Here is a 16797-nt window from a genome sequence, read left to right as displayed (position 1 = left end):
CTATTTTGTTAAGTGTTTACATTTGTACACCTATTACTTATAATTTTTTTGTGTAGGTATATTGTGATTTACTTTTCCGTGTAAAAGCCCCGTGGCATTTACAAGTAAATAAATATTTTATTTAAATTATTTATTGACAATTCTTGATGGAATTCCATTGTAATGATGTAATAACTTATATTTACATGTACATTCGACTTATATTTAGGCAAAATCACTTTTCTACTGTTAAAGGCATTTATTTATGTCAAAAACCAATTGATATATAACTTTTTTTAATGTTCCATAAAAGTATCGAATAATAATGAAATATTTAGAATTGGAACATACTATGCATGGGTCATTCCTGACCGTATCACTATAAACTGTATCTCTTCATTTAGTGATAAAATAATACTATGTCAACATGTGTATTGTGTTGTAATTTAATAAATAAATAAAATTTCAAACAAATTCAAAATTCAAGAGATCTGCGAATACAAAAAATACTTTAAAACCTATTTTATTATGAAATATATAGGTGTAAATATATTTATTGATTAATAGGCTTTAGAATATAAAGAGTTTAAAAATAACACAAAGTTTTGAGACTCGCTTCGTGAGAATATCATATACTTAAAACGGAAGTTAAGATTATGAACGTGTATGTCACATCTATGCAAGTTGCCTCAATTGTATATTTAAACAAAATTTAAATTATTACGTGTATAAATTGTCGTGTTCAAATGAAATATAAATAAAAAAACAAACTGAACAAATAATGCGGAACATTGAAATGAATATGACAGTTTTCACATTTATTTATTATTTTAATTAAATTTTATTTTCCAGAGTATTTTCAAATTACGTTAAAAATGCTCCCACTTAATGTAAAAAGTATCCCAATTGAAGATATCTAATATCATCGTCCATTTTCAAAAAGGCGTATCTCACTTTTTGTCAAAATTGAGTAATGAATATTTTCATATAAATTGAGTGTTTATGGAAAATATGGACATCCTACTGTTATGAAATAATAAATAAATAAATATCATCATGCATTGTGAATTGAATATTGAACTTCGGTGGAACTACTTTATTCAAGCCAGAAGATTCGCCTTCTTCCTACACCGCGTTTTCCTTCAACTTTTCCTAGCAATATGATTTCGAATATTTCGTACTCGAATAAAATATCCAAAGTACGCTAACAAATAATACATTTACAATAATTGTATATTTTTGGAGAACTTGCACAACGACAGTCTCGCGAATGACAGGGCACAAGCTCTGTTAATGTCTAGACTTCCATATTTCCTTCTCTAAAATGTTCTCAATATCTGTTGCTATATGTCAATCTTACAAGATAAGATTTGAGTCAGTTCGTAGCCGACTCGCTGCGTTTTCTTGAAATCAAAAGCATGAAAGATTGGTGGAAAAAATATTTTAGTTACCTGTCCAGTAGTTTCACCAAATACCGGTCGTTCCAGAGCTTAAGAGTTCTGCCTCTTGTTTTCTTTTTGTCAAAACTTAAAGGAAATCTATCACAATCAGGAGCTGTTTTGTTGCTATTTTTTTTATCTTCTAGGTCGCTGATTGAGTAAAGTTTATCTCAATTTTTCGATTTCAACGAGTCAGTTAGTTTATCATGGTCTATTTTAGTACTATTGAGGAGTAAGTTTGAGAATTCTGGGTGTGATCTGTTTGACTTGTAAAAATGAGAGTGTAATGGTCGGTTATAGTGGACCGTATTAAAGTCTTTATTCGACTTGACCATTATGTGATCTATGCAAGTTCCAGTAGTATTTCCACGGTCGACTTATGGGGCTCAGTACGCCATGAGCTAGTATGTTGATGTTCTGAATCCAGAGTGTTGATGTTGATGTCTCCAATAAGATATATATTCCTGATATTATGACGTCAAATTCATGTTTTATTTCTTGAAGCATCACTTTAAATTCTCAAAATTTTTTGTTTGTACTTGTAATATTTTGGAGCATGATTTTTAATTGTGATGTATTTTTGGCAGTAAGAACAGTATTTAAACCAGATAAAGAGGTTGTCACTGTTGTTTTTAGTAAGAAATGTTGATCAAAATAATCTGTATTATCAGAAAGCATAATATTGCAAAAAAGCATACATAAAATTCATTTGGCACAAGCCATAAGTAGCTAGATGAATTTTCTCTTTATAGCAGATTAATGTTTAATCTGGAAGATTTCAAAGTCATCTGATTTCTGTACCAAAATCTTACCATTTTTAAACCAAACATATTTGTAGTCTTTTTCGTTGGATATACTTTTTGTTTTCCAAAATAGGTCCTTGTAGTATTTGGATTTAGATTTGGCTTTGTTTATGTAGATTTTAGAATTTTCAGCACCGATGACTTTTAAGATTTGGGGATTGTTTTTTTAAATTTACAATCGCCTTATGTTTGTCGTGTTCGTTAAACATGAATATGAGTAGACGGGGTTTGTTTGCAACCGCTTGGGGAATGCCTTATCTAAGGGGTCTAGTTGTATGCCAAAAGATTTAGCTATTTTATTGGAAGCTTCTAGAGTCGTTTCCGATGCTAAAAAAAATATACCACTTATTTCCACCGAATTTTTGAGGGTTGTTTGCTCAGTTTCTGCAAGTTTTATTTTAATAACAGTAATTCTGTCTGCATATATTTTACATTTTGATATTATTTTTTCATGTTTTTCGGTAAATTCATCAGTACTTTTAGATTCAATAAATCTCTTTATATTTAACAAAAATAAAATCTTGGATTTTTTTGTGCCTACGAACTCTGCTTCCATTTCTCGGAAAAAAAACAGTTTTTAGTTCAGTAAACTTTTTGTCTATATATTCCAAGAACTTTTTCTCTGTGGAATATGACCTTGTTGATATTGTTTACTTATGGTTTTTCTATTTAACTAAGTTCAGTAGTTCATTTTAGTAATTGCGAGGAGAAAAGTATCCGGTGAATGCTTGCAACAGACTAAAGTCCGTTCCATCAAACATATGCCAATTGGCCGCAGGTTGGGGGACCATATTTTGAACGCTCATTTTTACTCTAGTTATATACCTCAATGTAAGTCATTAATTATAATTATTACATGATTATAATTTTTGTTTCTTTCATTTAATTACAGGTGAAAAAAACGAGTTTTTATAAAAACTTCTATATTTGTAATAATCGCACTGTTTTACTTAAATATATGTCATAGTGATAAGTATATCGATATAGAGACTATTAATATCGATATAAAGAAATTAGGATTTTTAAAACAAAAAAAAAAAATTAAGGTTATAAAATAAAAAGTGAGCTATGATGATATGAACAACATTGATTTAAACTTTTAAAATTAAAATAAAAGATGGATACGATAAGAAAGTGTTTGACACACCGGGTAAAAATACGAAAATAAAACATTATATCAAAATAACGTGGGTAAAATATTGATTGAAAACAACGATTATTTGATCAATAGCAATAAAAAATAAGTATCTAATAAAAACATTGTTAATTGTTATTACACCTAATAAAGTAACAAAAAATACAAGTATATTTTGCCGTTAAGTTGTGAAATTCGCAAAGAACGTAAAATAAATTTTAAAATGCTCTCCTACACAATAATTTACACAAATTATTATTGATGCAAAGTTTTGATACATTATACATACATACCGAAAAAATAATGAGATAGTAATAATTGATAATTACCGTGGTTAGAAATGGCGAAACATCAAATAGCCGGTGCATAAATAAAGTCCAATTTATATATTTAATGTTACTAAAAGTATGACAAATGTTTATGCGTGAATCAAAACATTATTATGATTGATAATTCTACATTTTATTCGAAAATGTATTTGTTTATATAAATAAACACGGACTCATTGACTTTTTTTCGACTTTTTACATTTGCTATTACCCCTTTAGTTCTAGATTGATTCTTTTACCTAGATATTTAATATAATATTTTTACTTTTTATTCCAGTAAAATGGCTAAATAGTGCAGAGCCAATTCTACCATATTAAACAAAAACATATTTCATTTTAATGCAACAATGTAAACATTACTTATATAATATATCCAATATTTTTGAAAAATTGAAACTAAAATATAAAACAAAAATGAATAAAAATTATCAACTTGTAAGGAAAGAAAGAAAAAAACAAAAATAATAATTGAATGAATTTTGCATAAATGAGTTAAAATAAAAAAAATCTCTTCTATTATGTCCTTATGGCGGTCTAAGCATTTGCAGCTATCGCTCGAACAGGGGTGAATAGATTCACCCTGCAGTGGCTTGAAAAAACGTGTTGTTGGAGCTTTTCAGGGGTTCTCATAAGTTCCAGACTATTTGGCAAAGTTAAAAAAAGGTATTCTATATTCCTTCTTTTCCTACAGTCAAGTTTCTCATGACTGATGATCGTGATCTCCCATGGTTGAAATATCACCAAACTTCTCTAAGCTTCTGGAGCTCCAGCAAGGTGCACCGCGTCCGCGGGGTAGAATCGGCATCCTCCTTACATGCATACCTGATCGGTCCATCTCATGGGCACGCTGCCCAGCATGGCATTCCTCTCGAGGTTTGTAAATCTCGTTTCGGGATATGGCTCAAGAAACGTGGAATTCTTTGTCGACATAAAGTCGGTAATCTGGTGTTTGTTTGTAGTTTCTGGAGTTTGGACAAATTCATTATTCTTTCCGTCCATGATATCCTTGGCATTCTTATCCAGCACCACATTTTATAGCGTCTATTTCTATACGTACTAAAGGAATTATTAGAAAATTTTAGGTATTTTAAAATGTTTTTACCATCATATTAATTATATTCGTGTACCTAGTGGATAGCGTACTGCATTGGTACATCAACCGTAGCGTAAATAGATCATTTTTGTAACATAAAGATAAGACGATCAGTCTTACGCTTTAAGTGCTAGTTTAGTATGGTGCAGATTTTTAGTTAATTTTTCTTCTAAAAAAAGTGTGTATATATATAAATATATGTATCTTGGTTCATTTATATGCATAATCAATTTTATAATAAAATTATAAGATTCCATATAATATACCAGAATATGTCCATATTATTCCTACAGGTGATTTTCTTAAACTGAAAGGTTTGGAAAAAAATGCCTTAAGGCAATATGCCCGCCCTGGTATGTGTATAAAATATATATGTATATAAAGTGTTAAATAATAAATAGGTTTTTTAAATATTCTAGTTCAAAAGTTTTTTTTTTTAATAAATATTTATTTATTTCAAATAAAATGTTATTATTTTATTTTCTATGTAAACACCTCACTAGGCAATATCAACCGTGTCGGGAGTCAACAGGTTCACAGCCAACTCGAAAAGTTTAAGCAGTTTTTAATTTATATGCCAGTTCCACCTATAGGCGGAATTATCATTTTTATGTTTTTCCACGAAAATAAATACTTATTGGTTCGCCTTATTTACATTTTGCACTATTTGATATCCGAGCCAAAATGATAATAATTTTTTTTTTCTAAATTTAAACATATTAGGCTGGTAGTAAACGTGTTAAACCCGCAAATGCAAAAGCGCTGACCATTAGACCGCGAGTCGGAATAAATCCTTTATATATTTAATAAGTAGGTGCTTTAGAAAATTATTTAACGTTCATTTATAATGAACACTTGGCTCTCGAACTAAAAATAAATTAATAAATTTCACGAAACATGTGCCTTATCTTACAATGTAACATGTTTATTTAAATGAACCTGTTTAATTGTACTGAAATGTATTTAAAACTTGGTTCAAATTTCATTCAGAAAGACGGCAGGAACTCGCTCCTAAAGGAAACAAACCAGATGAAAGCCAGCTAATAGTTTTTAAAATAGAATAATTACAAAGTTTTCTGTGCAATTATGAATTAAAACAGATAAAAAAGACGTACTTAGGGATACAAGAAAATAAAACATGGCCTCTCCACTTTTAAATCTCGGTAGGTATGTATATAAATCTTAAATTGAGTGTGTATTTGAATATATGAGTATGTACACCCGAGATGAAAGGGTTTAAATAAATTCATCGGCATTAAACGAACAGGGTTGTGGTCCCGTGGTAGTATTGTGGACTCACGGGCCAAAGGTCCGAGGTTCAAATCCCACTCTACCTCAACTCGATTTCCGTTTTTCCAGCACAAGTTATTTACGACTTTTTGGAAATGGTCTGAAAAATGTAAATATTTAAGTAAATAATAAGAGCTCAAAATGTTTTCTTTTTTTTAAAACAGAAAAAAAAATCTCTTTATGTTTTTATCAATTATTTAATAATCTGGATAACTTTGTCCGTGTCCGTGTGGATTAAGGATACAGTTTTGTGTCTGAAACAGAATCCTGGACGACTGATTTTGACTCAATGGCTACCCTCAGGTAAAAATTCTGAAAAAGGAAATCGAGTGGAAATAAGTCCGCCTTATTAACAAATATTTCGTGTACCTTCTAAGAAATCAAACCCGGTATCTCAAGCGTAGTAGGTGAACGCGCCAATCACTATTTTACGAGGCGGACTATTCCCCACTCAATTCAGGAATTAAGTCTGAGAGTAGAGCCATGAAGTCGAAAACAATCACCCAGGATTCTAGTGCTATTTCACACACAAATGTATTATTTATCCACCTGGACACGGAGAACGCATATCTATATTAGAAAAAATATACATTTTGAAACCCCAATCAATAAATAAATTTATGTATGCTAAACTGTCTCGTAATTTAATTTTACAAATAAAGGAACTAGGTTCTGTCCATTAAGCAGCTGTTAACTCTTAAAAGGCTGTGCTACAAAATTCTTCAATACGCGGTATTGTAACATCGTGTTACCTCAAGCAAAAAACATAATATTCTGAAGCTCAGACATTTGAAAAATAAAACGTAGACATACTGTCAAATAATTCCTTTTCCATAATTTAAAAAAGTATATAATATAATTAAGGCATGTTATAGCAAAATAAATTAAAAATCATAAATACGCCGGTCATACAACAAGCGTTCACTCCCGCTTACTGCTAATAATCGACTGATTGAACGAATTTCTTCTTTTGTTTTGTCTCTTTCACACAAACACCGGCCTCAGAACAGAGTTCCTTTCTTCCTTGTTGTAAGTTTTATTCTCTTACTCCTTTTTATACAGGAAGTATTCATTGCATAGCGAGGATGAATAATTTATTGTTTCAAAATCCAGCATATTTATGAAAATTTACTTTCCAAATTTGATGTGACAATCTGAAGAATAAAAAAAATACAACTTCATCATTTATATGAATAAGAGAGATATATCAAGTCTTGCATCCTATGTAGACTCGTGTTACACCACAGCCACACGAGAGTTAAAAAAATAAATTGGATAACGAGGAACAACGAATGTAGTGACCGCTATTGTAAATAACGCCGTTGGGAGAGAAAGATTGATAGGCGTGTCTGGTGATCTATTTTTGACCTGCGCCAAATAATGAGATGACTACCCCACGCCACGCTTCTCGCAAAAAGCACAAAATGCGGTCTTCAATTATGTATTACTTGTTCACGTAGGAGGCACAATTTGTACGAAGGAGTACGGGTTACGTGTTGATAGATGGTCTCAGACACTTTCTTTGTGCCTCCTTGTAACTATCTCTGTTCCAGAGGTCGTGAACCTCAGGCATAAACCTGGCATAAAATAATCAAAGGGTGTGTTGGATGTCTCCAGTCTCCATAGAGATCAAAGATCAATTAGCTAAATTTTTTATGTGATAATATGGCAAAATCTTCTTAAGAAATCAAAATATGGAGGAATTTAAGAACATAGACAAACAATGAAATAATGGTACATTTGAATTTTCATCTCATTTTTTCAGATTATTTAAGCTAAAAGTGTATGGTATATTATATTTTTTAAATATTTTTTACTATAGATTTTTCTGTCGAATTAAACGGAAATTGCCGCGTATATTTAAAAAAAATTTAAAACAATAATGTGCTACTAGTTTTAATACAAACAACTATACTTCTCATGTGTATTTTCGTCAATATCCGCTTTTTGGGACAAATAAAAAAATATATTTACTCACGTAAATCACGTGAAAATGACATCCGATATTTTTTATTCTCATTCAAGAAAAAAAATATAAACAAATAAAATAAACTACAAACATGCAAAACTAACTTGCTTTAATTCGAAAATAATGCAGATTGCAACTAATTACCTTTCCCTATGGTTTTAATTGTCAAATTACTCGAGCCGGCGTCAAGCTCTAACTTGTCAATATTGAAATTGACATTCACGGGTTTTGCAACGTCACTATGTTTTGTGTGAGAGCGAAAAATATAGCTATACTATCGTTTTTCTTTGTCACTTTGGCCACAACGTTACATCTAGTTGTTCTTAATCATTATCATAGATTTTGTGGTTGTTGCTTAAAACTGACAATAGACGCATTAAGGGTTAAACAAGCAAATGGAAGTTTATAACACCCATGTAAAATAAATCGAATACCACATTCCCTATTTAAAAATATTATCTGACTGTTGAAATGTCTATCTACATGTAATTGTACCATACATACCAGGTATTCTAGTAGTACTTAGAGTTTAAAACTCGTTTTTATAAAATGTCTACATAATATTTTGAGAACGTAATTTTTAAGAAATATGTAGGTATGTAACGTAATAATTTATGTGCACAAATATGTAAAAACCGAGTTTCTGAATTCGGCATTTTTCATTATCTTCGGTAAAACGATTTTGAAGATATTAATATATTTTATCTGAACACGCTTTTTTACGAAGTACTAAATTTTTTATCGAAAACAGTAAATTAAAGAATTTCAATTGAAATATCTAAAAGGTAGATTTTATTTTGCTACGTTTGATATAAAATATATATTTATATATATATATATATATATATATATATATATATATATATATATATATATATATATATATATATATATATATATATTGTTAACAGTTAATAATATTTTTAAAAAACTTACGTTTTTGTTTTTTTTATTTTGATAATTTCCAAGTCATGTCCCGATTGAGAAAAAACCGTTAACGGTTCCGCTGATATGGCAGTTCTTTTAAGCCTCGGTTCAGCAACATTATGAACTCTGGTGCTCTCTAGTCCTGGAGCACTCATCATCAAGGGGTCTTCATTGAAGTTATCACTGCCACGCTTCACCACCAGTCTCTGTGTCAGTGGCTGCACCACCAATTTGTACTTGTCAAGTTCATTCTTCAAAAATCTGATGGTTGTGTCTCTGTTGTCGATTTCTCTTTCCAGCGCCGTTATTATCTGGTCTCTCTTTTTTACTTCTTCCGATTTTTCCATGAGCTGCTTCTTCAAATCGAGCAGTTTTTCTTCGAGTTTGAAATTCGAGTCGAGCTTGAACGGGGGTCCCTCGGTCTTTATGTCTATTTTTTCCATCGTAAGCACTTTTTTACACGTAAAACTTTTACCTAAATCTTTGCCAAATCATTCATCAGATTAATTTCACTTCCTTGAAGCTCTCACTAAAATAATAACTACAAATAGTGAACTACTGGTGAATCGTCAATAAAGAATAACCCAAAGTAAATAAATATAGGTGTCTATTTACAATACAGATCTTCCTGGCTAACTATTAACATTCAATTGGTAATTTAAAGATAATAAAACACGTCATTGATTGATCAGTGGCCTTATACTGGCCATGTATGAGTGGATTTTATTGCCCTCTATTTAAAACGCTGAAGCAGCTGATTGAACTGTTCAAATGAAACACTCAGTTTTAATAATAAGTCACAATAATTTCTCATACTCGAACACACTCACTCCAAAGAAGAAACTATCAAAAATAAATAAGAAAGATGTGTTGTTGATTCTCTTCGTTACCAATATAAAAGCAGTTTGTTATAAACACTATTCTAAAATTGAGCACACGCTGTTAAAGTTTTTTTCTGAGTAAGAAAGAAGTTTTTGACATCTGTATCAATTACCTCCGAGTAGACTTAACAGTAATAATAGGTTCGTGGTTTAGACGTCATTAATTAAAGTGACTACACATACGGCAGTATCGAGATTGTAACTAGGAATAATAGTTGGCTTAGCCATATACGCTTGAGTAGTTCACTTACATAGTATTTTATATAATAACGTATGTGTACACATTAGCTGAAAGATATTTTAGAAAATGTTTATTTATTTTTAGCTTCGATAAATACTTTTTTTAATACACTCTTTCAAATTATTGTACTAAACTTAGTTAATAATAATAAACTACTCGTATTTTTCTCATAGGGTCGATTTTTATTGCAGATGACGGAGGCGCAGCTTTAAGCATCAAATTTAAAACTAGCCAAATCTCCTTTCTTTATTTTATAATTAATTTATTTTCGTATATAAACCTCATGACACAATGATTAATTGCGATTTTTTTCGAAGATGTTTCGTTACTTTGACGAAACAAAACAAAAACGAATATGCAATGCGCGTAGATGCAACAACGCAACAAGCATGTCACCAAGAGTTACTTAATATCCGTCGTGCTTTGAAAAGCAAAACAGAGCTTATAAAGTGTGATGCAAATCCACAAACTATTAATCCTTTTGACGGGCTGTTCTTTGATTATTACAATAAGCATTTCACACTTCGTGGGTTGAATTTAATTTGGTACGATATGTGGGTGAGAGATTTGACGGTAGTGGGCTGCTCTGTTAGGAATACAGAGAAGTGAGCGCAATTGCCATTTGGCAATATGTAATTCCAAACGTACTGTACATAATCTCTTTGCTTAAGCGAAATTGAGCTCTTACATCGAGTATCGTTGGCCTACTGAGTGTATTTGCAAATTTTAGTATCAAATTACATGACGTGAGTAACGACCTACACAACCATCGGGAGAAAATGAAAGATATTGGAGAAAACAATTGCTTCAGACGGGCAAATACCTACCAAAGGTTGTCTGGACCAGACCATCAATCAAAAACAGATTAACTTTGATACTCTATGAAACAAATTACATCTGACATCACTGACGATGATTAAATTATTTTTTATTGGAAAATAAGCTTGGCTAATTCTTTTCAAATTTCAAAGTTACGTGGTCGTAGAATTGCTTAAAAACGGTATTGAAGTCGGTGATTATTATTTAAGTGCTTGAAAATTGAGTAAAGATTTGTTTAATGAATCGGTTTGTAGATCAAAGAAAACTTTCATATTAACAACGTGATACAATCATTATCGAAGAAAAATGTGTGGGACAAAAATGACAAATCACTTTTTGTGTTAATATTTGGCTTCTTGCAAACGGCAATTGGACTAAATTGATTTTTTTCAATAGACATAGTCACGTAACCTTCAGTATAATATTAAATTGATACAAATTATAACTAAATTGATATATTATGTCGAAATGTAAGCTAATTGCGTATGTATGATAATCCATTGTTTTGTAATGTCAAATATTGCTAACGGGGATTCAAATTTACTATTGGAATATCAACCTCCGAAAAATGCTTTGAAGTAAATTTTACTATTCAAAATGCTAATATAAAAAACAGGTATGTAAACATGACGTTTGCTATCTTAGAAATAACTTAACATGAATTTTACATGTGTGTTCTTTGTTCATTGTTTGAAAAAACGTAAGATGTCATTAATAGAACGTAGGATATAATATGTATATTTGAATATAATAGAGAATTGTTACCTTGAAAAGTTATCAAATCGGTCGAGATTTAAAAGTTACTAAGACGAGTTTGACAAGACTTGAACTAAGAATTTTTGTTTACATCAGAAAGTTTGATGTTCTTTTAAAAATATACTGAAATATAGAGCGAATCATGCTTTCATTGACAAAAATAAGAATGTTAGTAATGATTTCTCATATAATCATGTATGTATGTATAAAGTAATTACCCTTATTATTAACAAAAAATAATCTCCATGCACATGTTATGGCATATTTCGATATTTTCTTAACATGAATAATACGATAATCAGTTGTTTGCTTTAGATCCAGGGAATATTGAAGTGAAAAATAACGTTTCTAGATAAAAGGAAGCGATCCCCGGACTACATTTAGAATACGAATCACGCATTTAAGTTGCTTTAAATAAATTACTTTGTTGAAAAGTAACTTTCGTAACTTCTAAAAAATCATGATGACGACGACAATTCTTTCAACGTAAAGTTATAAACAAAGGCACCATAAAAAATATAATAAAATTAATTTGTCATTTGCATCTAAAATATGTATATGAGGGCATTAGTAGCAAACTTAGAAATCTCCACCAAAAACGGAAAATTCCTTATTGATACCAAAATAAACTATACATAAAAACCTACCCATCTAAATAGTAGCGTAATTTAAAAACCGTATCTAAATCTTGCAAAAGCGGATTTCAATTAAACTTGATGCCGCAAACTTTCAGCATTTTCCATGGAGTTGGTGAAGCATAATTAGAAATCTCACAATTGTTTTTTCAATGTTTTTTCGCAAATATCTCAGTAACTCTTTCAATGAAGATTTCTAAGTTTTCTTTTAATACCTTCATATGCCTTGTCTGTTGTTTTTTTACATCGATTAGAATTTCTGTAAAATGTTAAAAAATAAATAATTAGTAGAAATATATAAAAGGGGAAATTTAAAAATAGAAACTAGAGCATTCGTTTTACTGACTGTTGCAGTCATCACATAAATATATAACAAACACAAGAAATGTTTTTAGAGTAAGTAGTTGAAAACATACTTAGAGTGAAGACATTAACAAGAACAATAAATGTTTCCACAGTCAAAAGTCACAAAATATCATTTTCAACATCATAATAAACATACCATAAATTTGTCACGCACGTTACAAAGTAACATTTGAGTTAATTTCGAATTCGTTATATTTGTACAATCTCTAAAAAAGACATGTAAAAAAATATGCAAAATAGTTGCATAACAAAAATCAATATTGAGAATATTTGAAAACGTATGTAATTTCAACCGACGCGACGCCGCGACGCTAGTGACGACAAAGCAATTTTTAAACCTCATAAACGAGATTCGAATGTTGATGGATTCGTAAAACAAAGAAGACCGAGAAAGTTATGGCATGTAAGTCGGAAAAATCGGCGTGCGTGCATAAGAACATGAATTAATATAGGTAGAGAAAGAGAGGATTGTTTGGATTGTTTGTTTAATGCAACTTATTAAAAACAGTAATTAACATATACAAAAATCAGGACATTGCACGATTCAATATTTAAATGGAGGAAATTTCAATCAAGGCAAAAAAACAATAAAACACATGGGCTTTTATTGTTGATTTTATTTGTTTTTATTATATCTAAGTCCTTTTTTGCTCTTTTGTTGTTAGCGTTTGATTTGTAAGAAATATTTTTTTGAACTAAATTAGTTAATGGTTTGATTTATCAATATCGATTTTTAATAACTTTGTGGTTTGGAAACGTTATTTATTTCTCTCCAAGAAAATTGTACTTTTATACGACCCAGTTTCAAAAACCAATAATAATTGTTCATCATTTACAGCACGCCTTAATACGAGTATGTCACCATTCTTATATTGAATTCGAAAAACATCTATTGGATATAATTGTGAATATAATTATGAATTTTTTTATTAGACAAAATTTGATAAATGTTTCCGAATGTTTTTTAAAACTGACCGATTATTTTATTCAAACGCGTTAACTGTTAAAAGGGTAAATTAATTTGATAAATATTCCGAAATACTTTAAAACAATGTCCTTACGCACCTGCTTTGATAGATTTGTATCATGTCACCCATCTAACAATAGATCGTTAGTACGATTTGATATCCTTCGCAAAATTACTGCAGGTATTTTCATTGCCAGACTATTTAATAGAACATTATTTTTACGAGAAATGTTTAAGTACTCGTATATTGTGGATTTTCATACAATACAAACCAAACAGTGGTTACACTGGCCGACATGATTTTTGTCTCACGAGTACCAATGGGTGTAAATGATGCAGTTTTTTATCCTGTTTTCAAATATGTATCCGGAATTTCTCCATCACCCACAGAAATTCGTCAACAATATGGACAATACGCTTGGTTTCGTATACCTCAAACAGAAGTTTCCGAAAATTAGGGATGCAAAAAGGAAATAATAGTGGGTCCACAAAAATGATCGCTAATGCACGATGAAAAGTATGAAAAACTATTGAATCCACTGGAGATAAAGCTTGGCAAGCGTTCAAAAATGTTACAGTTTTTAGGTATGTCGGAATGTTTGAATATCGAGCAGTTTAGAATGTAGAAAATATAAAAATAATTGTTATTATAAATGCCTGCTTCTTGGAGACCTTGCTTATGGGGAAAAACAGATATTATGTTTGAATTGAGGAAAAAAAATATTTTTAGAATCACAGATTTTTCTTTCTGAAACAAAAAAAAAATTATTTTTTTTGCCCAGTGTTATAAATTTATCACAGGTTCTAAAATAAATTACGTTTTGAATTCTATGACTTCCGATTGAATGAATAAGTTAATATTATCTTGTAATTAATTATATACATAACTGTTAATGTAATCTCCATTTTTCACTTTTATTGGTATTAATTAAGTGTCATTTTGTTTACTTCAATCTATTTCAAACAAACATTTAAGCAATGTACTGAAATTAAAAATGACGAGAAATTTCCATACATTTTTTGAAAACATCTCTGATATTGCGTTATCAAAATATAGAAATAATTTAAGAATGTTAGTCCCTGGTTTACTAATTATAGTTTTGCGTCTTATTCTTCAATGTCTTATTCTTCAATGTCTATGTTTATTACTATAATAAGCTCCGCTCCATTGATTTCATTTCTATGGCACTAATTTCTTGGTTCTACTTCTGGATTCATTTATTTATTTAACTTTTTGTACAAAATTCAATTGTACATTGGCAGACTTATTTCCAAGTGGCAAATTCTTCCAATCAACCAATAAAATACGAGTGTTATTTACATTATTTAAGTTTTAAAGCGTTTTCAATAGAAAAATCAATTTTTAGAAAAACAAAGATACACAAAAATAGAAATAACAATATTTGTATATGAATGGGAAAAGGGAATAAAAAGGAAAGACGAAAGATGAAAGAAGGATTGATTAAGGAAGAGAAAAGATATAAGAAAGGATATTTCTTGAGACGTGATTTAAATAGAGGTACTGTAGATACATCTTTGATATTGGATGGGAGATGATTTCACAGTCGCGCCGCATGGACACTTAATGAGTTATTCATAAAGTTTAAATAAAAATTATTTTAAAACGTTTTATTTATTGTTTTGGTTTTCATACATTATATAATATTGGGAATTTTGCACAATTCTTAGAACGAAATTTCGAATCCAATGTTCAGAATTATGATTAAAACTTAGTGCAACAAAAAGAGAGAAATAACACTTTTGAAACCTTATGAACTCTCATTGGCTAGTTTAAGTGGCCAGTTTATACACTGTGGAACATTCACTATTCTGCCTGTGTTTTCACACCTACACTTCGTTGACGAAGAGTTGACTCTTCCATCTTTTGACTTTTGTGAAGTAAAATAGCTGAAACCTTTATTGACGAGGGTGAGATTCATAAATATTTTTAAATTTTCAAATACTATATATACATATATATCAGTTAACCGAAAATGTAGCCTTGTCTCTTTTTTTTTCTTTGCAGTATCAATCCTGGGGATTGGTTTGCAGCAAAGTCCTGCATCTCGTCCTCCATTGGTCTCTATTTTCTGCAGCCCTCTTCAGCTCGACATAAGAGGCGCAGTTAAAATCTTCGCACACTTGCTCCAAATATTCCCGTCTCTAACAACAACAAACTCAAAATAATGTTTAAAATGACGATTTATTATTGGCATATTTTCATATTTTTTCATTTAACAAAGTTAATCGTCAACTAACCCCCCAATCCAGCCATAATCAAAAATATAAAAAAAAATGTTTTTAATCATTTTCCAAGTCACGTCTTTCGCTCTTAAAAACACATTTAATAAACAAACAAATAAATTTACGTATAAATGCAGATAATAGCAAAAAAACGAAAAGCGTAGTCTTTATTGAGTTAATTGCAAAACATATATAGTAATGTTGTTGCTTATTTGCATAAGTACCAAATTAGTGCTTACACGCGCGGCAATTTTTTCCATTTAGTGTTTTCAGAAAGATTTTATTATTGAGTTAATTGATGTTTTGAACTTGACAGCTTTGCAAGGCCAGTAGAAACTAAATAAACTTCAAAGTAATTTATTTTAGCTTCGACCATAAACATCAATTGCGTCTATATAAAATTTAGTTTGTGCATTAGATTGGATCAAACCCAAAAATTCAGAAAATCTTTAATGTAATTAAAGATACAATTTATTTTTATAATGACACGTGCATCGATCCTTCCCGAACACTTAATTTTTATTTAACATCTGTAGGTTTTAATTTTTTTATTAATATAAAGTTGCAATTCAGAACTAGTCAATGCAGAACTAAACGTAATTATCTCAAAGTAGAACCAGTGGATTTTATATAAATAGTTATTCAAAAAAATATTATGCATTTATAATCTACCTATAGTTGAATCATACAAGTGTGTACGTAATATATAACTGGTCTTTCTTTTAATGAATATGCATACCAATTAGTACATAGGGCAAGACTGTGGCACTAAAATTCCAGCGTATCTTGATTATTTGTTACTAAGTGACAGAATGTCTCATGCCTTTGAGAATTTTGAAACATTACGGTTCAATAACACCGTTTTCATTAATATTTAATGTCGACTATTCGGACATATATAATTTCTACAAAACACCTATTTTT

At 30.1% G+C, this 16797-nt stretch overlaps 2 protein-coding genes across 2 annotated transcripts in view; both read right to left on the bottom strand.

Moving 5' to 3' along the window:
• The window catches only part of for (cGMP-dependent protein kinase for), a 328386-nt gene that overhangs the window by 165377 nt on the left and 146212 nt on the right, over positions 1-16797 (bottom strand). The gene's annotated exons all lie outside the window — the stretch shown is intronic.
• Positions 6509-16797, bottom strand: part of LOC148277792 (uncharacterized) — a 28864-nt gene continuing 18575 nt past the window's right edge. Inside the window, exons 2-3 of the mRNA XM_088232392.1 lie at positions 8974-9493; positions 6509-6617 (exon numbers count right to left, since the gene is read on the bottom strand). Of these exons, the coding sequence (XP_088088518.1) occupies positions 6509-6617; positions 8974-9407 (543 nt within the window). The 5' untranslated portion in view covers positions 9408-9493. The remainder of the gene's footprint in view (positions 6618-8973; positions 9494-16797) is intronic.

Source organism: Micrasema longulum, unplaced genomic scaffold (assembly GCF_059751315.1).
Source record: "Micrasema longulum isolate JH-2025_06_02 unplaced genomic scaffold, ASM5975131v1 h1tg000979l, whole genome shotgun sequence".
NCBI lineage: Eukaryota > Metazoa > Arthropoda > Insecta > Trichoptera > Brachycentridae > Micrasema > Micrasema longulum.
This window is presented reverse-complemented; position numbering and strand designations above follow the sequence as displayed.